This window comes from Protopterus annectens, chromosome 15.part0 (genome assembly GCF_019279795.1).
Source record: "Protopterus annectens isolate FY-2018-M chromosome 15.part0, PAN1.0, whole genome shotgun sequence".
Lineage (NCBI taxonomy): Eukaryota > Metazoa > Chordata > Ceratodontiformes > Protopteridae > Protopterus > Protopterus annectens.
In genome coordinates, this window is record NC_056749.1 from 566,193,910 (window position 1) to 566,218,754 (window position 24,845).

The 24,845-nt window shown below is 44.3% G+C and overlaps 1 protein-coding gene across 3 annotated transcripts in view; it reads left to right on the forward strand.

The window, feature by feature from the left end:
• The window catches only part of LOC122789923 (sorting nexin-12), a 427,546-nt gene that overhangs the window by 257,448 nt on the left and 145,253 nt on the right, over positions 1-24,845 (forward strand). For 2 of the 3 annotated variants that reach the window (XM_044057389.1, XM_044057387.1), the window contains one exon: positions 1,421-1,545. In XM_044057389.1, coding sequence (XP_043913324.1) covers positions 1,421-1,545 — 125 coding nt within the window. Of the gene's footprint in view, positions 1-1,420; positions 1,546-1,895; positions 2,020-24,845 lie in introns of all 3 variants that reach the window. The other variant, XM_044057388.1, reaches the window with a different exon arrangement.

The following is a 24,845-nucleotide window of genomic DNA, read 5'->3' on the forward strand; positions in this document are numbered from 1 at the left end:
TTTTTTTATATCCACTGTATCGTACCTCTCAACTGTTGAGATTTTTCGCTCCTATTTAGCTGCTCCTCAATGTTTGGTTTTCTGGAAAATCATTGAGGACTGAAGTCAGAAAATAAGGGCAGAATTTGACTTTCAGCCTTCATGCTAATGCAAAACCTGTTCTGTTAACTTTGTTTATAAGAACAGTATTTAAAAACTTGCTATTTTTGGCCCTTTGTCCTCCCATTATTTGTCTGTATCCAGATATCCACTAAGTGGTTGAGAGGTATGGTTCATGCGTAATATCTGCACATCATAAAACATGCTGTACTTTGTGTATATAATTTCATGTGCATGCATATGCTTGTGTATATGTATGTACATAGACTACGTGTACCCCCTATTGAAGACATTCTTGGCTGCTGACTCTTCAGGGAGAAGGATTTCAGTGGTATATTGTATAATGTCAAATGCCTATTCAGATGGGTTTGTTTTTACTAAAACCATTGTAATAAAACACATTTTTATGCGTAAAGCAATGAGTTCTCTAACATTTATTAGTATTATCTTTTTTTGCAGTATTTTTCAGTGCATGCCAGGATTTGTTCCAGCTTCCTCTGGACCCTAAAGAGGAATACTGAAAAAAGCTGAGTATGAATGAGTGAAACTGATAAATATCTCTTATTTGCATTTTCATAGTTTTACTTTGGAAAAGGTGCATCTTAAGTCTTGGTTCCCTTTATGAAAGAGCAGCATGAAAGAGTAACTTATAAGTGGCTAGTTCGCTATTGATGCTGGTTATATGAAATTATGCAGTCAGCGCACACTTTGTCATCCTAGAGGCTACCACATGGGCTGGAGTGTGCGCACACACCACAAAAATACTAAGTTGGATACCCAGGGGTAAAGAGCTTTGCCTACATTTGCAATCTATTTGGAGTTCTGTGTTCAGTGGTACTTACTGTATTAAGCCTATTGCTACATGACCCATTGCAATAAAGTTACTGCAGAACATGTGTAGTCTGTATAACAGGGCTCTTTGAAAGAGGAGTCTTAATGATTTAATGCCCCTTCCCACAGGATGAGAACTATATAGTCAGTCATATTTTAGTTTTCATGAGTCACTTAAAAAAATACTGACATTGGTATAATATTGTGCTGAGTTAGCTGTAACATTGTCACTTAAGACATGAAGATTGTTCAGGTAGTACTGCACAAGTTAACCAGTGTTTGCAAGTGAGATTTTTGCTGGCAGTCATTGAGGGGGAGTTCATTGCTGAGGGAAAACTGGTATGATCCCACATCTGTGCTGGTATGACTAATGGGCCACCATGTTAAGGCTACTGCTGTATTCTCCCTTTTGAAGATTTGTTACATTGACTGCACTTAAATGTACTGTTGGACTTGAAACACACAGGGTGTTTTTCTTTTCTTTCCACAGATTGTAGTGCCTCCACTCCCTGGGAAAGCATTAAAAAGACAGCTACCGTTCCGAGGGGATGAAGGTATATTTGAAGATGCTTTCATTGAGGAAAGAAGACAAGGATTAGAACAATTCATTAACAAGTATGTTTGAGTTAGCTTTTATAATGTATCTGCATTATGTCAATGTCATTCACTGAATTGCTTATCACAGCTGTCCATTCATCATGGACTGAATGGGTCCTTTTTCAAGAAGCATTGTAGCTGTTTTGAAGTTCTCTTGTCCCTTAACTACAGCACTTTAACAACAGTACTAGCAATTTTTTTAGCCATATTCTACAATACTTTGAAAACCATTTTTCCATTTGAATTTGTGATTGACACTTTTTAGTGTTTTTGTGTAGTTTAGTAATTTATTTGATCCTTTTTAGAAAGTTCTTCTGACGTTTTTTTTTTTTTTTTTTTTTTTTTTTTTTTTTTTTGAAACACTGAAGTAGGCACAACTGTACTGTGGTCCTAGTTGTTGAGGCTGATGTACTACTCTTCAAACTGTCAGATGGAAACAGCTGCAGAGTTGTGTATTTGTCTTAACCTATGTGCTAAGATCACCTCTCACCGGTGAGTTTACTTCAGGTTTTTGCTTTAATGTGTGTCGGGGGAATGGATGAAATCCATGAAAGTATAAGTTAATTCCACCTCAAAGAATACTTAACAGGTATGCCTACATGCATTAAATTCCTAAGTTTATAGGGTGTACTGCACCACCTTGCTAATTATCATGTTTGCCAGAGCTTTATCTGAAGGTGTTATGAGAAAGTAGTTAGTGTACGTGCTGAGGTAGAGAATTATGGCTGCCTTAGTCCAGTCTTCTGTGTCTGCAGACTCACTGCAACAAGGTGGCACTTCAGAAAAAAGGAGAAACAAGTTCCAGAGAAGTCAGACTATCAAACTAGGTAGTACACCTAAGAAGTTAGCTTCACAAAGTCATTTGAGCATCCCCCAGCCCTTAAGTCTGTTGCAGATGAGGTATCTAATGTTCCTGAGGAGACAGCCATGTTTCCAACCATTAAAACATCCCATTGGACTGAATCAGACTTGACCGTCCATGATGGCTGATGGTAGTGCTCTCCCCCACCAGAACATTATTTAATTACAAAGAAGGGTGGACATTCATTGACTGATGTCACCCATAAGTCTGACTCCAGGGATCCCTCCTCCCCCACCAAACTGGTACATGAATCCCCAGTAATGTCCCATTTTATCAAACACCTGTGGCCATGCCCTCTTCCAGACCTGAGTAGCTGTCTTGACAGCTTGGTTTACCCTTGTCCAAGCCAGTGTCCCACCAAAAAGTAAGCTTCAGTAGCTTGCAGCTTGAGGAACTGGACTGTGTTGCTGGTTTACCCTAGTCCCAGCCAGTGTCCCACCAAAAAGTAAGCTTCAGTAGCTTGCAGCTTGAGGAACTGGACTGTTGCAGGTGGTCTTCCACCTTGCTTGCTGAGATGCATGAGGTACTGTCTAGAGTCTGACTTTTCTCCCTCAGTTGAGGGAACATTTCAAGTGACAATATCATTAGCCTCACAGATGAGATGCTTTGAACCTGTGAGGCTGGAGGTCTTTGAAACCAATAGAATTGAAAGGCCTGACCACTTCTGTAGGCTGTAGGACTTCTGTGCATTTTTGTAAAGTTGTGTAGCAGACCCAGATATTGCCTTTAGTCTGCTAAGTGAGACTAGCTGCTAGGTGAATCCCTTTTCCATTGTAAGGGAGAGCATATTGCTTGACAAGTTTGGAAAGAATTGCTTACTTACGTTAATCCTGGCATTTAGGACTCTGGAAAGAATTGCTTACTTAAGTTAACCCTAGCATTTAGGACCCTAAATTACTAGATTTAGAGTGAAGTACATGCAGCATGTCTTCAAACCATTCCAGGGTATTTTTTGGAGAACACAGTATGAAAGCATGGAAGACTTTCTTTTATACTGGACCAAGACCAGTGTGTTTTTCAGATGTGCGTTAAAATGTGAGAGTGGTGATGTGGCTGCAGCATCCAGGCTTTCTGCATTAGGAGTGTGTTATCAGGAAGAATTCTTGGCTGATTCTGAACCTGTTTGAATGTGAGAGTATAACTCGTATATAGCTGTTTGGATCTTCTTCCTGTAACAGTGAAGAGGTCACAGGATCACGCAAAAAACATGGTCTGAAACATTTAATAATTGCGTCCCAAAGTACAGCAGAGGCTACTACTAGCATGATCCTTATTACTTGGAGACTGGGGAAAGATTAATAGCTGGTGTGGGAATGCCACACAAGAGAAAATGGTAGCAAAAAGATAGCAGATTACCTTATGTATTGGGAAGCCCACAGGACCCAGCACGGAGCAGTTGACTCTATTAGCAGAAGCCTCAAAATCTCATCCCTGTTTCTTCACCCCACTCCCATTCCCCATTACTTTGTATCAGAATGAGAGGCCTATTGGCCTCCTGTTAGTTGCTTAGGTCAGTCATATGACTACTTACTAGTGGATTTTAAAATCTCCTGAGGTTATTAGCCTCAGTTTCTGGTCAGGCCACAAGAGATGTTCTTGTTTCACTGTTGCAGTCATTACATTTGGGTAATCTGCTGGCAGTTGCCCTCAGTCGGCCTGATTAACAAAGTCTTGAGTCCTGCATTGGTTGCTGTCCCTTCTATGATTTCATATGCTAAAATATCAACAGCATATCATGGGACTGCTTAAATGGAAAATGTTAATTTCTGACTGTGGAAAACAAAGATTTACAGGATTTATTGCATTCAACTGAACAAGTTGGAAAACATACTTTACAATGTGGTTTTGATTCTTTGGAGGCCTCTTGTAGGGCTGCTGTAACTGGGTCTGTGCTAAGAAGTCATGCTTGGCTCAAAGAGCAAAATCTGCCTGATCATGTTAAAGCAAAATTGTTGGATGCTCTTTTACAACAGGACCGTCTCTTCGGTAATAAGGCTGAAGAAGTTTAAAACAATATGGAAGATAAAGCTAAATCTGTGCAAACTGAAAGATTTCTTACTAGTGCAACCTCCAAGATTTAGTAGGCACTGGCCTACTAAGAACTGGCTCTTTCCAGTTCCTTCTAGAGCCACTCAAGTCAAACCCAGACATTCCAAAGACTCCCGGTTTCAGTTACAAGGGACTTTCAGAACAAAACCAATGGGGTGCCGCCGCCTCCAAATCTGGAAACAACAAAACACCTCCCTATGGTAAGCAGTCTCAAGGACCTCCCTTTACACATACCAAGCACTTACCTTTTAACTGCCCATTTGTGGGGAAAACTGGCTCTTCATGCAAGAAACTGACAACTTATAACCCAGGACAAATGGGTTTTAAATATAGTATCCCAGGGATACAGATTTCATTTCCACACGTTGCCAATTCCAAATGGATGGCCATATCTGCCCTCAAATCAGTGGCAGAGGCCCAAAAACAAGTACTTTTCCTCTTCTGGTACTGGTTGAATAGCCCCATGCCCATGAAGTAAAGGGACAAGGTTTCTCTTCAAAACTGCTCCTGGTACCCAGAAAGGACAAATCATGGCATCCAGTTCTGGACTTAACTACTGTAAGCACCTTTCTGGACATTCCAGAATTCAAGATGCTGACTCTTCAGTTACTTCCTATGCTAGGCAAAGATGCCTGGTTGGCAACTCTAGATTTAAAAGAGGCTTACCTGCATATCCCAATCGGGGAATCTTGCTGAAGATACCTCCGCCTCAAAACAGGCTACTTGCATTACCATTTCTCTGCACTGCCCTTTGGCTTATCTACTGTGCCCAGGGTCTTTACCAAGTGCCTGACTCCATTAATTGCATTTTGCAGGTAAAGAAATATTCAAATATGTCCATACCTGGACGATCGTCTAATTCAGGCAGAAAACAGACACTTTTCTAAACCATCTGGCATTTGTAAAAAGGGTTCTAACTTGTCTAGGGTACACTATAAACGAAAAGAAATCACAACTGGTACCCTCTCAAAAAATTACATTCCTGGGTGCAAGCTTGAATACAACTGCCCAGATGGCTTTCCGTATGCCAGAGAAGCAAATTCATGTGGTGACTTCAAACAGGTGGCCACAAAAACCCTGCTTTCTGCAAGGCGAATACTGCAAGCCTTGGGGTTCATGGCCTCCTGCATTCTTCTAATTCCATATGCAAGTCTGCATATGAGGAAACTTCAGTGGTACTTAAAAAGTCTCTGGAGTCAGCATTGTCACAACCTGGAAACAATGACTCTGATCATACCTTGCCTGCAACTACAGTTCCTGTGGTGGGCAGAGGCCTGCCACCAAAACAAGGGACTGCCATTCACACCACCCCCTGCCACCCAAACCCTAACTACAGACGCTTCAGACTATGCTGGGGGGGGGGGACATCTGACAGGGAAGTGCATTTATGGCAAATGGAGCCCAAATCATAGGATCATAGGTAGGTACTAGGCTATCGGCCCAAGGGCCTACATAAGCCTAGCCAGCAAGGTGCACCTTCATATCAATCAAAAAGAAATGTTAGCTGTACAGAATGCTCTGACAGCCTTCAAGGACCACCTTCATCTAGGACAGTTAATGATAGACAACACCACAGTTATGTGGTACATAAACAAGCAGGGGGGTACACACTCCTACCCCCTTTGCAGACTAGCCATGGCATTATGGAACACTGCCTTGACCTGTCAAGTACAACTACAAGCTCAATTCCTGCCAGGAAAGCTGAATACTCTGACAGACGAACTAAGCAGAAATCTCATGGACCCACACGAATGGAAACTGGAACCACGGATTTTCAGCATGTTGACATGCAAATGGCGGAGCCCAGGCATAGCTTTTTTTTGCTTCACCCCAGAATTGTCAGTTGGGCACATTTTGCACAAGAACTCATCACAAAAAAGCCTGGAAAGTGGATGCTCTATCCTTCAGCTGGAAAAATCTGTCAGTCTATGCCTTCCCCCTCTGCGCTCCAAAGTTCTACTAAAAGTCAAGCAGGACAAACTAAAAATGATTTTGATTGCTCCAGAATGGCCTCGCCAACACTGGTACCCACTCCTGTGCAATGTGTCACAACTTCCACTGTGGCACCTGCCACAGACACCTTACTTTACTGTCTCAGCAGAACATCCAAATTCTGCACACTCTGCTCCAAACTTTGAATCTTGTAGCATGGCTTATCACCTAAATTCACCCTTGGCATCCCTCAGCAAACCTGTGATGGATGTCATTTTGGAGGTGAGAAGGCCTAGTACTAGAAAATCTTATGCTGACATGGAAAAGATTCTGTGCCTGGAATTAATCCCAACGGGATAAGAACAGGAGTGCCCAACATTCCTCAGATTTTACAATACTTAACTGAGATGCTTCATAAGGGCCTATCCTTTTCTTCCATAAAATTCCATGCCTCAGCCATTTCAGCTCATTACAACACAGAACCTCCCCTCTTCTCTCATCCTCTGCTATAGCAGTATCTCAGAGGGGCCAAAAACTTAAGACCACCCAGAAGAGCTCCAACCCCTCCCTGGGACCTCAATTTTGTATTGGAAAAACTCACTCTCCCTCCTTTCGAGCCAGCTGCTACTGCAGACTTAAAATTTCTCTCCTGAAAACAGCTTTCCTTTTAGCAGTCACTTCAGCTAGAAGGATTTCCGAATTACAGGCTCTTATGGCAGTGGAGCCTTTAATCATTTTTCATACGGACAGGGTATCTCTCAGGACCAGTCCATCCTTCACGCTTAAGGTGGTATCCAGTGTGGCTCTTAATCAGACCATTCATTTGCCAACTTTCTTTCCCAGTCCACAGAACAAGGGGGAGCAGATTCTGCATTAATTGGATGTACACGGACAACTTAGATTTTACTTAAACAGGACAAAATCTCAAAGAAAATCTGAACTGCTGGTGGCATTTGCTGCAGGGGCAGAGGGAAAGGCTATTTCAAAGCAAACCATTTCCAAATGGATAAGCCATTGTATTAGATGTTCATTGTGCATACAGCTGCAGTCATAACAGATGGGTTCTCCTGCCGTCAGGCGGGTCCTCGGTCGGCTGAATTCCAAAGTCTAGGTCTGGCGTCGGTTGTTGTCGTTTCTTCCCTGACGTCAGTGTGACAGGGGTATAAAGGAACCAGCCGACGCCATTTTCTTCAGTCTGTCTTGCCGCGTGGTGCCCAAAGCAGAAGCAGTTTGCAAGTGCCGGTCGGCCAGCTCCTGAGATTACGAAAATTTTGGAAACCGAAGTCTTCTTAAAAGCCAAGTACCCCGTTGGGGAAACTTTTCTTGCCTCAGACCGATGTCAGACAAAGTTAATTGTATTTCTTGTGGGAAGCAAATACCGCATAAGGATTTCCATTCCCTCTGTATACCTTGTTTAGGCCCAGACCACGAGGTCTTGGCCTGTCGCTTTTGTGCTACATTCAACAAACGCACTATTAAGCATCGGGCGGAGTTCGCCCAGCATTATTTTGGAAAAGCATTTAACTATACCATGTTGTCGGATACTCCGACTCCGGTTTTGTCTAAAAAACGCAAAGACAAGGACCGACACGCGAGGTCCGCGGCCTCTACCGACACCACGCCAAAGCCGACTACACGTGGTCCTGTTCTCAGTCAGGCGCCTACGCAGCCCCTGCCTACCGACGACCTGTCTTTAGCGGTGTCTCCTGTCCCCGAGGTCGCAGGCTCCTCGGCCCACACCCTGACTACAGATACCGAAGCCACGCTTGACGCTGAAACTCAGAATGTGGACAGGTCCACCTCCACTCAAGGTGTCTTCAGACCTTCCTCTTCTTTCTCCATCAAGGCTTTCACAAAGTCTAAAGCAACCATGCACTCTAAGAGACCAGCTACTCGGGGCCCATCTCCAGGCCCCATGCCTAAGAAACAGATGCTTAAAATGGCTGAGGATTTAATTACTCTTAAGAGGTTCTCTGCCCCCTCTGGACAAAAGGCCTAGAGTGGAGGAAGATTCCCCCTCCTCTGATCAGGGCTCCATTATTTCAGAGCACTCTGATCAGGAACATTCTTACTCCCCTTTTGAAGACTCTGATGCGGAGGAGTTCATCCCTTCTGTATCCCCCCCTGAGGATTACTCATTTGGGGAAACTTTGCATACGTTAAGGGAACACTTCCACTGGGAAGGCCAGGATTATTCTGATTCCAAGAAAAGGCTCAGGGGATTTCTCTTGCTTCCTCAGCACAGGCCTCTGGCTATACCTCCTGTCTTGGACATACTAGATGATGTTTACTCGGAGGCCTGCCTTAACCCGGACTCTCTACCTCCAGCTCCTGTTAAGCCTGACAGGTACTACAGGGTTCCTGACTCACACCAATTTCTATACAAAAGCCATGCTGCTGACCCAGAAACCATCTCACAGGGCCCCAAGGGAGTTAAGGCCCCCATTGCTAAAAATCCATTGCTTTCCGAGAGAGATTCCAGATCCTTAGAAAGGTGGGGAAAAAAGGTATATACCTCGGCTACCTTATCCATGAGGGCCTTAAACTGTCAGTTTCATATGCTAAAGTATCAACAGTTTTTGTTAGAATTGAAAAGTAAAATGTCACAGCCTGAACAACCAGACTTGAAGGAGTTACAGGATTTGATGCATAGTGCAGAAGTGGGTAAGCATACCTTACAATGTGGTTTTGATGCTCTAGAGGCCTCATGTAGAGCTGCTGTTACAGGATCAGTCATATGTAGGCATGCCTGGCTCAAGGAACAAGCCCTGCCTGATCATGTCAAAGCTAAATTACTAGACGACCCTCTTCAAAAGGATGTACTATTTGGTGCTAATGCTGAGGAGGTATTAAGGAAAATGGAGGAAAAGGCTAAATCAATGCAAACAGTGAAAGAATTTGTACAGGTTCAACCCCCACGTTTTAGTAGAAATTGGCCTTCAGAAAACTGGTCCTTTCCTGCCACAGACAGACCCCAAAGAGGCAGATACAGGCGCCCGAGGGGCAGAGGGCAATCCCAAGGATCGTATAGAGGCAGACAATGGCAAGCTCCTACACGAAGAGGTGGTGAGGACAACTCGCAATCTTTCAGAAAGCAAACCCAATGACTTCCCCTGTGCATGCCAACCAGGTCTCAAATGGCAGCCCCCTTAGGAAAGCTGTCATTATTTTCAAAAAATTGGCATCGTCACAAAAGACAAATGGATACTGGACATTATAAACAGAGGCTACAGATTTAATTTTCACACCCTTCCAAAAATGAGAGGCATGCCAAACCTGCCACACAATCAAAGGGCAGAGGCACAAAGGCAAATTACAAAGTTCATAGACATGAAAGCTATTCAAGAGGTACCTACGCATGAACAAGGTCAAGGTTTTTATTCCAGGCTATTCCTGGTACCAAGGAAGGGAAAAGATTGGAGACCTATTTTGGACCTGTCCATCCAAAACACATTTCTACTCGCACCAAAATTCAGGATGCTCACTCTACAGCAACTTCTTCACATGCTGGGCAAGGAGTCTTGGCTGGTAACATTGGACCTCAAGGAGGCATACCTGCATGTCCCAATCAGACAAAATTGCAGAAGATACCTCAGATTTCTTGCAGGTTCAATTCATTATCAATTCTCTGCATTGCCCTTTGGCTTATCTACTGCGCCCAGAGTATTCACGAAATGCCTGGCATCAGTACTTGCCTTCTGCAGACTTCAAGGGATACAAATATACCCTTATTTGGACGACTGCCTGATCCAAGCGGACAGCAAGAACATACTTCTGAAACATCTGGCTTATGTAATAATGTTGTTGAGCTCTCTGGGATACACAGTCAACAAAAAGAAATCAAGACTAATACCCTCTCAGAAGATAATTTTCCTGGGTGCCAACTTGGATACAAACACCCAGATGGCCTACCTCACGCCAGAGAAGCAAGGGCAGCTAACTCAATATTTCACAGCACTAGCAAATTGCACCAGGCTTACTGCAAGGAAAATCCTGCAGGCTCTGGGATTCATGGCATCTTGCATCTTACTAATCCCATGTGCAAAGCTGCATACGAGGAAACTTCATTGGTACCTAAAAAAACATATGGTCTCAACACAGCCACAATTTGGAAACAGTAATACCACTAATTCCATGTCTGCAAAAGGAATTTCTATGGTGGGCTCAAGCTTGCCAAACGAACACAGGCCTTCCATTCAGCAAGCCTCAAGCAAATAAAGTCATCACAACAGACGCCTCAGACTACGCCTGGGGGGCGCACATGGCAGATCGGTGCATTCAGGGCAAATGGTCCCAAAAAGAAAAGCACCTTCACATCGATCAAAAGGAAATGCTAGCAGTAATAAATGCTGTTACAGCTTTCAAGGACCTTCTGCAACCAGGACAACTACTGATAAGAACAGACAACACCACAGTTATGTGGTACATAAACAAGCAGGGAGGAACACATTCCTACCCCCTATGCAGACTGACCATATCACTTTGGAACATGGCCATGGACTTAAAACTCGAACTACAAGCACAGTACTTGCCAGGCAAGGAAAACACGCTGGCAGACAACCTAAGCAGAAATATGACAGATCCACACGAATGGAAGTTGCATCCAAAAGTCTTTACAGAAATAATCCAAGCATGGGGAAGGCCAGACGTAGATCTATTTGCCTCCCACAAAAATCACCAATTGACAATTTTGCTCAAGGATTTTCCACCCAAAGGCCTGGAGAGTGGACGCTCTCTCTTTTTGTTGGACATAAATGACAGTTTATGCATTCCCACCTCTTCCTCTGCTGCCCAAAGTTCTACTGAAAACCAGAGCAGACAGACCAAAGATGATCCTCATTGCTCCGGACTGGCCAAGACAACACTGGTACCCACTCCTAAGGAGCCTGACGCATTCACCACCATGGACACTGCCTCTAATGCCACTTCTCTTGACTCAACACAGCTTCAAAACTCTTCACAGCCAGCTAAAGACGCTCAATCTAGCTGCATGGAAGATCCCTTAGCATCACAACAAACCCTACTCTCCAAGGAGGTTCAGGATGTCATTTTGGAGGCCAGAAGGCAGTCAACTAGAAAAGCTTACTCCGCAAAATGGAAGCGGTTTTGCGCCTGTAATGAGAAAAGGGGTCAGGATCCTGCGAAACTGAATTTACCTCAAATACTACAGTACTTAACTGAGCTGTTAAGCAGTGGACTTTCATTCTCCTCCATCAAAATCCATGCCTCTGCCATTTCTGCAGAATACAACACTGACCCACCCTTATTCTCACACCCTCTCTTAAGACAGTTCCTCAGAGGGGCTAAGAATCTAAGACCACCAAGAAAACAGCCAATACCTGCTTGGGATCTCCATTTCATTCTGGAAAAACTGACCTTGCCTCCCTTTGAACCAGCTTCCTCGTCAGATTTGCAATATTTGTCCTGGAAAACAGCTTTCCTTCTGGCAATTACCTCAGCTCGTAGAGTTTCAGAACTACAAGCACTCATGGCTGTGCAGCCTTTCATCATCTTCCATCAGGACAGAGTTTCCTTGTGAACCAACCCGTCCTTTATCCCTAAAGTGGTATCCAAGGTAGCTTTGAATCAGGCCATACATCTACCTACCTTCTATCCTAATCCTCAAAACAAAGGGGAGAGACTACTACACTCCCTGGATATCCACAGACAGCTACGTTATTATCTGGACAGAACAAAGCCTTTCAGAAAATCAGACCAGCTCTTTGTGTCCTATGCTGTAGGAGCTCAAGGAAAGCCAATTTCGAAACAGACAATCTCTAAATGGATAGCCCACTGCATACGCTTTTGCTATTTCTTTCATGGCAAGACTGTACCTACAGGCATCAGATCTCACTCCACAAGGGCCACTGCCACCTCTGCAGCCTTTCTCAGAGGAGTCCCTACCAAAGATATTATGGAAGCAGCCACTTGGAGTTCTGTACATACCTTCTCCAAGCACTACCACCTACCAATATACTCCAAAACTAGGGCAGGCTTTGCCACTGCAGTCTTGCAAGGCATCCTGGCTCCTCAGAGTACCACCTAGTGCCTACCACTCCTTTCTTAGCTTTGGGATTCTACCCATCTGTTATGACTGCAGCTATATGCACGATGAACATAGTACAGCTTTGTACCTACCATAAATGTAGATGTTCGAGTGCCAATACAGCTGCAGTCCAGGTTTCCCTCCCTCCTTCCCCTCTTGGGACAATCCTAATGGCCAACACCTCCTCATACAACATGATTGGGGTATTCTTTTATGGTGTATTTGCTTGCACTACTGGTTTTTGATTTTATTGCATTGCATTATTACATATAATTTATGTTTTGCCTTTCTTCTGGGGGCACCCGACATCTGGGGCAAGAAAAACTGAAGAAAATGGCGTCGGCTGGTTCCTTTATACCCCTGTCGCACTGACGTCAGGGAAGAAGCGACAACAACCGACGCCGGACCTAGACTTTGGAATTCGGCCAACCGAGGACCCGCCTGACGGCAGGAGAACCCATCTGTTATGACTGCAGCTGTATTAGCACTCGAACATCTACATTTATGGTAGGTACAAAACTGTACTTATTTGCTATATGCACCATGGAAAAACTCCCACAGGCGATCAGATCCCATTCCACCAGGACTGCATTTACTTCTACAGCCTTTCTCAGAGGTGTTCCTACCAGGGACATTCTAGAAGCTGCTACCTGGAGCTCGGTTCATACGTTCACCAAACATTACCATTTACCACTTTTCTCTAAATCCAGAGCTGGCTTTGCCATTGCTGTCCTGCAGGGCCTTATAGCTGGTTCTAATGCTGTATAATTCCCTCCACCCAACCATAGCTTTGGGAATCTACCCAAATGTAATGTCTGCAGCAGTGAAACACGATCAACATAGTACAGTTGTGTACACTTACCATAAATGTAGATGTTCGAGTGTATTCACTGTTGCAGTCCTGGTTACCCTCCCACCAGCCCCCTATTTTTCTCTGGCTATATACCTCTACTTTCTTTCACTATGCTTAAAAGCCCTTTTGCTGTATTTCCTTTCGGGACTGGATATATATTTTTTGTGTTTAATTTTATTTGCTCCCCATTTTGGGGGGCACCTGACACCTGGGGCAAGAAAAACTGATGTAATGGTGTCTGCTGCATGTTTTATACCCCTGACGTCATGGAAGAAGGGACAGCAACCGACGCAGGACCCAAGATTTGGTTAATCAGTCCAGCTGAGGGCAACCTGCCAGCAGATTACCCAAATGTAATGACTGCAACAGTGAATACACTTGAACATCTAGATTTATGGTAAATTTACATAACTGTACTCTTTCCTGCTTCCAAAAGCTGAAAACAATTACTGGCACTCTTTTGGCTGAGATTTTAACACATGGAATCCTAGAATTGTTGCCTCCAGCCAGGATGCTGAAGAGGTTTGTTTTAATGTTGCAATAGACCCTTGAGAGTCATTTTAGATTTAACAAGACTAAAGTTAAAGATTCCACAGATGGTCATTAGATCACTGCTGGAGTACCCTAAGCTAAACGAGTCATATCCTGCCAAGAACTGAATTATGTCTGGTTGGTATCCAAAGATGTTCATAGTGTTTCACTGTTGCAGTCATGACTGTAGGGTTCTCCCTGCCGGCAGGCAGTCCTCGGTCGGCCAGAATCCCAAAGTCTGGGTCCGGCGTCGGCTGTTCAACCATGCTCCCTGACGTCAGAGCGCCAGGAGTACAAAGCTGACAGCCGACGCCATCTTCCCCAGTCTTTCTTGCCGTGCGGTGATAGCAGTTCGCAAGTGCCAGTCGGCTGACTCCTGACTATTTTTTCTGATAAACTTCAGTCCGAAGATTTTCTTCTCCACTCAAAGCTAAGTACCCCGTTGGGGAAACTTTTTCTTGCTCCAGTCCGATGTCAGAAAAAGTTAATAATTGTATTTCATGTGGGAAGCAAATACCTCATAAGGATTTTCATTCTTACTGTATTCCTTGCTTAGGCCCTGACCACGACGTAGCTAGTTGTCGGTTTTGTGCTAGATTCAATCAATGTACAATTAAACGAAGGTACGATTTTGCTTTTCATTACTTCGGTAGGCGCTTTAACTACAAAATGTCGTCTGATACGGTTCCGGCTACCGGAGTTCACAAACGTCAAGGATAAAGACAGGCCTCCGAGGTCCAAATCTGACTATATCGCACAAGCGGAGCCAGCTTCAGGTTCGGCCGTCGTCACTGAGGCACTTTTGCAGTCCCTGTCGTCGGCCATTTCAGAACCAATGGCCGAAACGGACTCTCAAGAGGAGCCAACTAGGCCTTTGAATATTTCTATTGCAGGACCTTCGGACAATGCTCCTTCGGATGGGTCCGGAGCCGCTGTGCAGGTACCGGCTTCCGAAGGGATTTTCAGGCCTACTCAGCTTCTAATAAAGGCAAAGCCAAAGGCAAAGACTCCTTCTAAATCAAAGACTGCAACACAGGCCTCTTCTGAACCGGCTCCCAAGTCACAGAAACAGTTACTCAAGATGGCGGAGGATTTACTTACTATGATTAGAGGTTCACATCCCCCTCCAGATAAAAGGCCAAGGCAGGAAGTTTATTAAGATTCCTCTGATCAGGCTTCTGTTTCTTCAGTTTCTTCTTCTGACCAGGAATATTCTTTCCCTCCTTATGAGGATTCTGATGCTGAGGAATCCATTCCTTCAGCTTCTCCCCCTGAGGATTTCTCTTTTGGGGAAACTTTGCATGAAATGAGGGAACATTTCCACTGGGAAGGACAGGAGTATTCGGAATCTAAGAAAAGACTAAGGGATTTTCTTCTTCTCCCCCAACATAGACCCCCGGCTATTCCTCCTGTTTTGGATATTGTGGATGTTGCTTTTTCGGAGGCTAACTTAACCCCTGACTCTTTTCCTCCTTCTCCTGTTAAGCCTGATAGATGCTACAGAGTTCCTGATTCCCACCAGTTTTTATACAAGAAACCTTCTGCTGACCCTGAAACCATTTCTCAGGGTCCTAAGGGAGTTAAGGCCGCTTCTGCCAAAAAACCCATTCCCACTGAAAAGGATTCTAGATCTTTAGAAAGATGGGGCAAAAAAGTGTACACTTCTGCTACCTTCTCCTTTAGGGCTTTAAACTGTCAGTTTCATATGCTGAAATACCAGCAATTTCTTTTGTCTGTTTTAAAACAAAAGCTTACTTCCATTTCTGCCTGTGCAGATGATAAGGAATTACATGATTTATTGCATGCCACTGAACAAGTTGGGAAGCATGGTTTACACTGTGGATTTGATGCCTTGGAGGCTTCTTGTAGGGCTGCTGCCTCCGGCACAGTTATTAGAAGGCATGCATGGCTAAAGGAACAAAATTTGCCAGAACAAGTAAAAGCTAAATTGGATGCTCCTGTTCAGCATAATGTTTTGTTTGGATCAAAAGCTGAAGAGGTGATTAAAAAGATGGAGGACAGGGCTAAATCTATGCAAACAGTTAAAGATTTCTTACAAGTACAGCTACCCAGATTTAGCAGGAATTGACCTTCTAAAAATTGGTCCTTTCCCACTTCAGACAGGCCTCAGAGGGGTAGATATAGACTCTCCCGAGGAAGGCCTCAAACACAAGCTTCTTATAGACCAAGTCAGTGGACTGCTTCCACCCCTAGCGGAGGAGAGGACAGGTCACAAACTCATAGGAAACAGACTCAATGACTCCCTCTGTTGGGCTGCAGGAACTTCTTGCCTGGAAGCCCCTCTCGGAGGAAAACTCTCTTTTTTTTTTTTATCAAAATTGGACTCCTATAACCCAAGACAAGTGGGTTCTGGATGTGGTTTCAAGAGGTTGCAAATTCCATTTTCATACACTGCCAAGGCCAAGCGGATGGTCAGACCTTCCAAAACATCAGTGGACAGAGGCCTTAAACCAGGTGGAAGCTCTTTTGGCTATGAAAGCCATAGAACTAGTTCCACTTTCAGAGATGGGACAAGGTTTTTACTCGAGGCTCTTTCTAGTCCCCAGGAAGCAAAACTCGTGGAGACCCATTCTGGATCTGTCAGTCTTGAACACCTTTCTAGAGATTCCAAAATTCAAGATGCTTACTCTACAGCAGCTACTTCCAATGCTGTCCAAAGATGCATGGATGGTAACTTTGGATTTAAAGGAGGCATATTTACACATTCCCATCAGGCAGGGACGCAGAAAATACCTCAGGTTCAAGGCCGGATCGAGGCACTTTCAATTCTCTTCGCTGCCCTTTGGATTGTCTACTGCGCCCAGAGTCTTCACCAAATGCCTGGCTCCAGTAGTAGCTTACTGCAGACTAAAGGGAATTCAAATTTACCCTTATCTGGACGATTGTCTAATTCAGGCAGACAGCAAGGATGTCTTGACAGCAAGGATGTCTTACTTCAGCATCTAGAATTTGTACAGAACCTCCTCAAGTTCCTGGGATTTTCTGTAAACATAAAAAAGTCAAATTTAACACCCTCACAACAGATAACTTTTCTGGGTGCTCTTCTAAACACCACAACCCAGATGGCATTTCTGACATCCGAAAAACAATTACAGCTGGCTTCAACTTTCAAAACCTTGGCAACTTTAACTCAGCTTTCTGCAAGGAGATTCCTGCAGGCTTTGGGTTACATGGCCTCCTGTATCCTTCTCGTACCATATGCAAGACTACACATGAGGAAAATACAGTGGTACCTAAAAAGTGTATGGTCTCAGCATTGCCACAGTTTAGACATACTGATCTCCGTCCTGCCTTGTCTTCAAAAGGAATTCCTTTGGTGGTCCAGGGCATGTACTCTAAACAAAGGGAAACCCTTCTGTCTGCCTCCTGCCACTCAGATTCTAACCACGAACGCCTCGGATTATGCTTGGGGAGCCCATTTTCAGGGCAACTCTCTGCAGGGCCTTTGGACAAAGGATCAGAAGCACCTGCATATCAATTTAAAGGAAATGCAAGCCATTCAGAAAGCTCTAATGGCCTTCAGGAATCTTCTACAACCAGGACAACTGATACGGACAGACAACACCACAGTTATGTGGTACATAAACAAGCAAGGGGGATCTCATTCCTACCCCCTTTGCAGACTAGCCATGGATCTGTGGAACACAGCTCTAGCTTGCAATCTGGACCTTCAAGCTCAGTTTATACCAGGGAAGCAAAACTTCCTGGCAGACAGTCTGAGCAGAAACCTTTCGGATCCACACGAATGGATGCTGGACACCGAAATATTCAGGATGATAGTAGTCTGGGGACGTCCTCACATAGACCTCTTTGCATCCCATCTCAGTCATCAACTACAGAATTTTTGCACCAGGACTTTCCACAAACTAGCTTGGAAAGTGGCTGCACTATCTTTCAGTTGGAGAAACCTCTCGGGATATGCCTTTCTGCCTCTTCCTCTTCTTCTACGGGTATTATTAAAGATCAAACAGGACAAGCCCAAGATGATGATCTTGTTGGCCCCAAATTGGCCTTGACAGTTTTGGTACCCCACTCTGAAAAACCAATGTCTGGAGCCCCCTTGGGTCTTGCCACAAACTCCGAACCTTCTGTCCCAACATCAGGGTCAGGTTCTACACTCCCATGTCAGCACTCTCAGCCTGGCGGCCTGGTTAATCCAGGGCCTTTGATTTCTTCTCTCCTACCCAAGCAGGTTATGGATGTCATTGTAGAAGCCAGACGTCCTAGCACTAGAAAATCCTATGCAGGAAAATGGAAAAGATTTTGTTCCTGGATGCAGGCTCAGGATTCTGATACTCTTCTTCCGAACATTCCTTTAATTTTACTTTACTTGACAGATCTCTTACATAAGGGTCTCTCTTTCTCTTCCATTAAGATACATGCCTCTGCTATTTCCACTCATTATAATACAGACCCTCCAATCTTTTCCCACCAGCTCATGAGACAGTTTCTCAGAGGAGCTAATAACTTAAGACCTCCTAGATCTCTTCCCATTCCTGCTTGGGATCTCAACTATGTTTTGGAAAAGCTCACCTTGCCTCCTTTTGAGCCTGCTGCCTTTTCTGACAAGTTTTTATCTTGGAAGACAGCCATCCTGTTAGCCCTAACCTCTGCCAGGAGAGTTTCAGAGTTACAAGCTCTTATGGCTGTGGAACCTTATATTATTTTTCATCAAGACAAGGGTGTCTTTGAGGACTAATCCTACCTTCATGCCTAAGGTGGTTTCCAAAGCGGCTTTAAATCAAACTATCCACTTGCCAACTTTTTTCCCCACTCCTCAAAATAAAGGGGAAAGGATCTTACATTCCTTGGATGTACACAGACAACTACGTTTTTACCTGGACAGAACCAAGGACATCAGAAAATCAGAACAATTGTTTGTTTCTTATGCTTCAAGTTCCCAAGGTAAAGCCATTTCAAAACAGACCATTTCTAAATGGATTGCTCATGGAATCAGATTTTATTCACACCATGGAAAGCAAATCCCAGGGAGCATACGGACTCATTCCACCAGAGCTGCTGCCACTTCTGTGGCCTTCCTCAGGGGAGTTCCTACCAAAGACATTTTGGAAGCTGCAACTTGGAGTTCAGTGCATACTTTTTCTAAGCACTACAATCTACCTCTCTACTCTAAGTCTAGGGCAGGCTTTGCCTCTGCAGTTTTGCAGGGCCTTTTAGCCGCCCCTTCTACTTTATGACCACCTCCCTTTCATTCTGCTTTGGGATTCTACCCTACAGTCATGACTGCAACAGTGAAACACGATGAACATAGTACAGTTGTGTACACCTACCATAAATGTAGATGTTCGAGTGTCTTCACTGTTGCAGTCTGGGTTTCCCTCTCTCCTGTCCCCTTATTTTTACTTTTGTGTGGTTCCTTTTTTCACCATTCTTCTGAGGTGTATTTGCAAAGGATATGGGACCTTTCTCATTTGGGACTCCTGACATCTGGGGCAAGAAAAACTGGAGAAGATGGCTTCGACTGTCAGCTTTGTACTCCTGGCGCTCTGGCGTCAGGGAGCATGGTTGAACAGCCGACGCCGGACCCAGACTTTGGGATTCTGGCCGACCGAGGACTGCCTGCCGGCAGGGGAGGACCCTACAGTCATGACTGCAACAGTGAAGGCACTCGAACATCTACATTTATGGTAGGTGTACACAACTGTACTTTTTAGGGTGCCTTCCTTGCACCCTGTGTGCTTGAGGAGAAACATGTTATAAAAGTAGACATAAGGACAGCAAAATTCAGAACTAACTGTACGTTGAAGCTACCAGAAGGCTGTCTCTTTCATGGTCTTCAGAAGTTCTGCAGTCAGCCAAGTACTCCAGTGAGGACTCCTGTTTTTACTGTGAAAATTAGTAGTTCTTTGGTCATTTGCCCTTGAGAAGGGTGAAGTGCTTGTGCAGTTGTCAGACACCTTAGAGACACCCTCACAAACCTGTCTTCTGTCTGTGAGCAACATTAGATCTGCTTATGTTGCGTTTGTGTAGTTCAAATTGAAACACACCCTTACGATTTGCCTTAGTCCCCTTAAATTCTTTGTGAACCTGTGCCTCAGAGCTTTTGCATCCTGCTGTGGAGGGCACGGGCACATTAAACATTTTCCCTCCCATTGTTAAGAAAAAGAAACTAGTCTGGGTTCTTGAAAGCAGTCTTGACTTCTTTTCCCAGACATTGCCAACATACTGGCAGACAGGTTCAGTGCAAACTTCACCCCCCTCTCCCCCCCTAAAGGAGAGATAACTATCCCAGCCGAGTGTAGCCTCCCGCACATCTCAAATGCGCAGGTGAAAGCTGCTCTCTCTAAAGCTAAAAACACAGCATCAATGGGACCGGACGGTGTCCCCGGCTGTGTGCTACACGAGCTAAATGAGGAATTAACCCCGCACATAAGGCAGCTGTTTAATCTCAGCCTTACCACAGGATACGTGCCCAAGGAGTGGCGTACGGCAACTGTGGTCCCACTCCACAAAGGCGGCGCCTCTACGGACCCTGGTAAATACCGCCTCATAAGCTTAAGTCTAGTCTGCAAAGCTATGGGAGAGGATCATAATGGAGCTCATAAACAAAGATATAGGGGACTTGCAGACATTGGACCCGACCCAGTTTGGCTTTGTCAAGGGAAGATCATGCCTTTTGAACTTGGTGACTAAACAGTCACCAAGGCCATTGATGAGGGAAAGGCAGTCCATACAGCTTACCTTGACCTTGCAAAGGCTTTTGACACAATACCCCACTCGGGTATTGTAGAAAAACTTACCAGCTTAAATGTAAACCCATATGTCACAAGATGGGTTGCAAACTGGCTTAAGGACAGAACCCACAGGGTTAGAGTTGCTGGCGCTGTGTCAGACTCCAAGCCGGTCACAAGTGGTGTCCCACAGGGCTCGGTCCTTGGCCCCCTATTGTTTGGCATCTACTTCTCAGAAGTACAGGCCAGCATGGGAGGACTTTGGCTGACAAAGTTTGCAGACGACTGCAAACTGGGCGCCATAGTGGAAAGTGCATCGGACACGGATATCCTTCAGAAGGGACTCACGGAAACAGATAGCTGGTGCCAGAGCCATGGCCTGAAGTTAAACGCCAAAAAATGTATAGTCATACCCTTCGGGAAAAACAAGGTTACCCCAAGCTACCATATAGGTGGCAATCCACTAAGCACAGAAGAGGTTATCAGGGACCTGGGGACCCAGGTTGACAGTGGCCTTTCTTTTGACACTCACATTGCTAAAGTGGTTAGAAAGACCTTCTACATTGCCCACCTGATCATGAAGGGATTCACATCCAGATTTAGTGAGGTCATTGTTCCCCTGTACTCTTCACTTATCAGACCAATGATAGAGTACAATGCCCCATTCGGGATGTATCTCACCCGACATCTGCAGCAATTGGAGAGACCCCAAAAGTTCCTCACCAAAAGGATAAAGGGACTCCAAAATCTGTCATATGCTGCCAGATTGAAGAAACTCCAGCTCTATTCAGTCGCATACCGTCTGCTCAGAGGTGACATGTGCCTGACATACAAGGCCATGTCCAACCCGAATTAATGGACATGCTCCACCTCAAAAATCCAAATCCACCAAAACCACTAGAGCAAGCGACTTAAACCTTAGCACGGATATAAATAGGACGTGCTGGAGGGATAGATTTATCACTCAGACTCCCTATGCTGTGGAATAAAATCCCGGTCCATGTGAGACAGAGCACCTCGCTGACTCTGTTCAAGAGAAATCTAGACCTGTGGATGGGAGATCGTAGGTTTACCCCGGGAATCATCTCTGTGTCACTGCGGAACAGAGGCACAACAAACTAATGGGCACAGTATTTTTTCATATAAGGGGTGGCGTAAGCCACAAAAATTTGGGCTAGGCTTATAAATGCCTTAGGGCAGATAGCCTAGTATAAACCTATGAACCTAAGACTGTGCTGTGGCCATGTTTGTCTGCTGTTCCTTGAAGCCGTTATGGGTCTGGAGACTAGTGCATCCTCTAGATTATAGGTGCATGTCCACTTTGGACAAGGGAGAACCATGCTTGACTGATTCAGAGTACCGGTAGTCTACAGGATGTCTCTTCTAATGTGGAGGTGCCCAGCATCTTGGGAGAGTACTGGATATTGGATTAGATGCCTTTGGAAGCTTTTAAGAACACAAAAGCGAAGTACTTCTTGGTCCCTTCAACTCTTGTCTTTTAAGGAAACAAAAGAGGAATGGCTGTTATGCAAAAGTGTTTTAAGGCCTTTGTCTGCCTGTTCAACACAGTTGCATGCTAAAGGAGAGAGAACTCTTGATTGACTCTAGATTCTGATCTGGGGGAGGTGTCTTACTCTGAAAACTATGACAATTCTCATGCCGAGGAATTGTGCTTCTCTGGTACTGCCGGAAGAGTAATAAAAAAAACTATTTAAATGGGAGCAAAAAGGATCAATCTCAACAAAGGAGCTATGTCCTGCTGCAGATAAAGGTTTGGGTTGTGTATCATGCTAGTTATTCCATCTCTTGAGGACCCCTTTAATGCAGCAAGTTCTTTCCCTGGTAGCTAGCAGTCTGCTTCAAGGAAGTCATGCAAACGCTGAGGTTCCTAAATTGTATATTTTCTGCAACCCCAGAGCTAACCTTTCAATTGTACAAGAAAAGTTTTGTTCTTGTTTTAGAACATAAGCATCCTTTAGTGTGACCATTCTCAGAGGTTTAGGTGAGGTAGATGACCCTGGTTAACTGGAGGACATGGGTCCTGTTGGGACACTGGACCTGAGGGACATAGAATATGTAAGTTATGTACTTGGCAAAATGCTATTTCTCTGGCCTTTGCCAGACTGTAGAACACCCAGCTCATCCCTTCCTCCTCCTCCAGATCCTTATTTGAGGGTTCTGTGAATGGGCTGCAGATATTTTCTTCTTGTTTTCTTGTGTGTGTGTGTCTGTGTGTGTGCATATGGTTCCACTTTATAATCACAAAATACTGAAATCTCGAATTTCAGTATTTCGTAACCATAAAGGAGAAACGTTAACTCATTCACTCCAGAGCAGCTCAGAAAAAGCTGCCTGCTTTAATTCCACCATAGGAACAACAATGCAGCCTGAGCTCATTTTTAGAAAAATCCACTTGTAATACAATACAGAAAACAAATGTTCATAACTCTTTATAAGAGCTAGACTAAAAATGTAAACGTGAAAGTTTTTCAGCAGGCACTGACCTTTTCAACTGCGTAAATGCTGATAGTGCATATTAAAGTCATTTAAGTATTTGGCAAGGAATGTTGATATTGTGCATATTTACCTTTTTGGAAAAGCAAAGCACAGTATCTTGGTCCATGTAGACCCATACAGTTTGTATTTAATTTTGTTAGTATGAATGTCAGCTGTAAAACAATACCTTAACCATTACTTTGTGATGCTCCTTTATGGAGATATTCACAGAAATATCATTAATGTAATATTTCCCATAATTGATGAAGCATATCTCATCACCTGTAACAGAGCCTACATATCAGTGTAGTAGTTGTGTCGTCTGAATGTCAGCTTCAAAATGATGCATCATTTGTGTGATCACCATGCTCCCTTGCAAAGATATGGGCATAATAAGTGTTGTAAATGTATAGTTTTCATAGTAGTAGAAGACTAAAACTGATATCTGTACATGTGTACAGTGCACAGATGCTGTTCTTTTACCATGCTGTAAGGAGTAACAGTCTTCAAAATGAAGTATTACTTGGCACACTAACATTCTCCCTTGCAAAGTTTTTTACCAAAATATGAAAAAAAATCACAATTTCCGTAACTTATCTCCAAAACAGATTTTATCTGTACATGTGTACAACATATAGGGACAGTTATGTTACCATGTTGTAAGTATCAATATTGTCTTCAAAATGAGGTATTACTTAGCACAGGTCCGACTCTAAACCGGTTACAAGTGGCATCCCCCAAGGCTCAGTCCTGGGACCCCTCCTGTTCGGTATATACTTTTCAGAGGTACAGGCAAGCACTGGAGGACTATGGCTCACCAAGTTCGCAGACTGCAAACTGGGGGCCATAATTGACCCTCCAGCTGATAGACATTTTCCAGGAGGGTCACGCTGAGACGGATACCTGGTGTCAAAATCATGGCCTCAAGCTAAATGCCAAAAAGTGCATAGTCATCCCCTTTGGAAAAAAGTACCCGTGAACTACCACATATGTGGTAGTCCCCTAAATACAGAAAATGTAATAAGGGATCTGGGGATCCAAGTAGATGGTAATCTTTCCTTTGATCATATTGCCAAGGTGGTTAGAAAATCCTATGTGGCTCAACAAATCACAAAAGGGTTTGCATCTAGAACAAAAGAGGTTATTGTGCCCCTCTACTCATCACTCATCAGACTCGTCATAGAGCACAATGCCCCATTTGGGGTATACCTTACAAGACACCTGCAACAGTTGGAAAGACCACAGAAGTACCTCACCAAGAGGATTACTGGCCTCAAACAGGTGCCCTGTGCAGCCTGACTGAAGAAACATCAGCTGTACTCTGTTGCATACTGCTTACTCAGAGGTGATCGCTGCCTGACATACAAGGCCATGTCCAACCCAGAATTAATGGACATGCTCCACCTTAAAAAAAAAAAAAAAAAAAAAACAAATCCCCAAGAACCGCACTCTCTCTATGGATCTAAACCTCACCACAACGGTAAATAGGGCGTGCTGGAGGGATAGATTCCTGTCCCAGAGACTCCCCATGTTTTGGAACAGGATTCTAATCTACATTAGGCAGAGCCCCTCACTAACACTCCTCAAGAGAAGCCTTGACGAGTGGATGGGAAACAGAAAATTTACCCCAGGGATCACTGCAGTGGCTGTGCTGGACAGATGCAGAGGGAACTAATGGCTCTGCTGGACAGAGGCACAGGGAATCTAAGGGGGTGGCGAAAGCTAATAGATTCTGGCTGGATGCCATCGGGCAGATAGCCTAGTACTTACCTATGAACATTCAGATGCTCCCTTGCAAAGTTATTTACCAAAATATGAAAAGAAATCATAATTTCC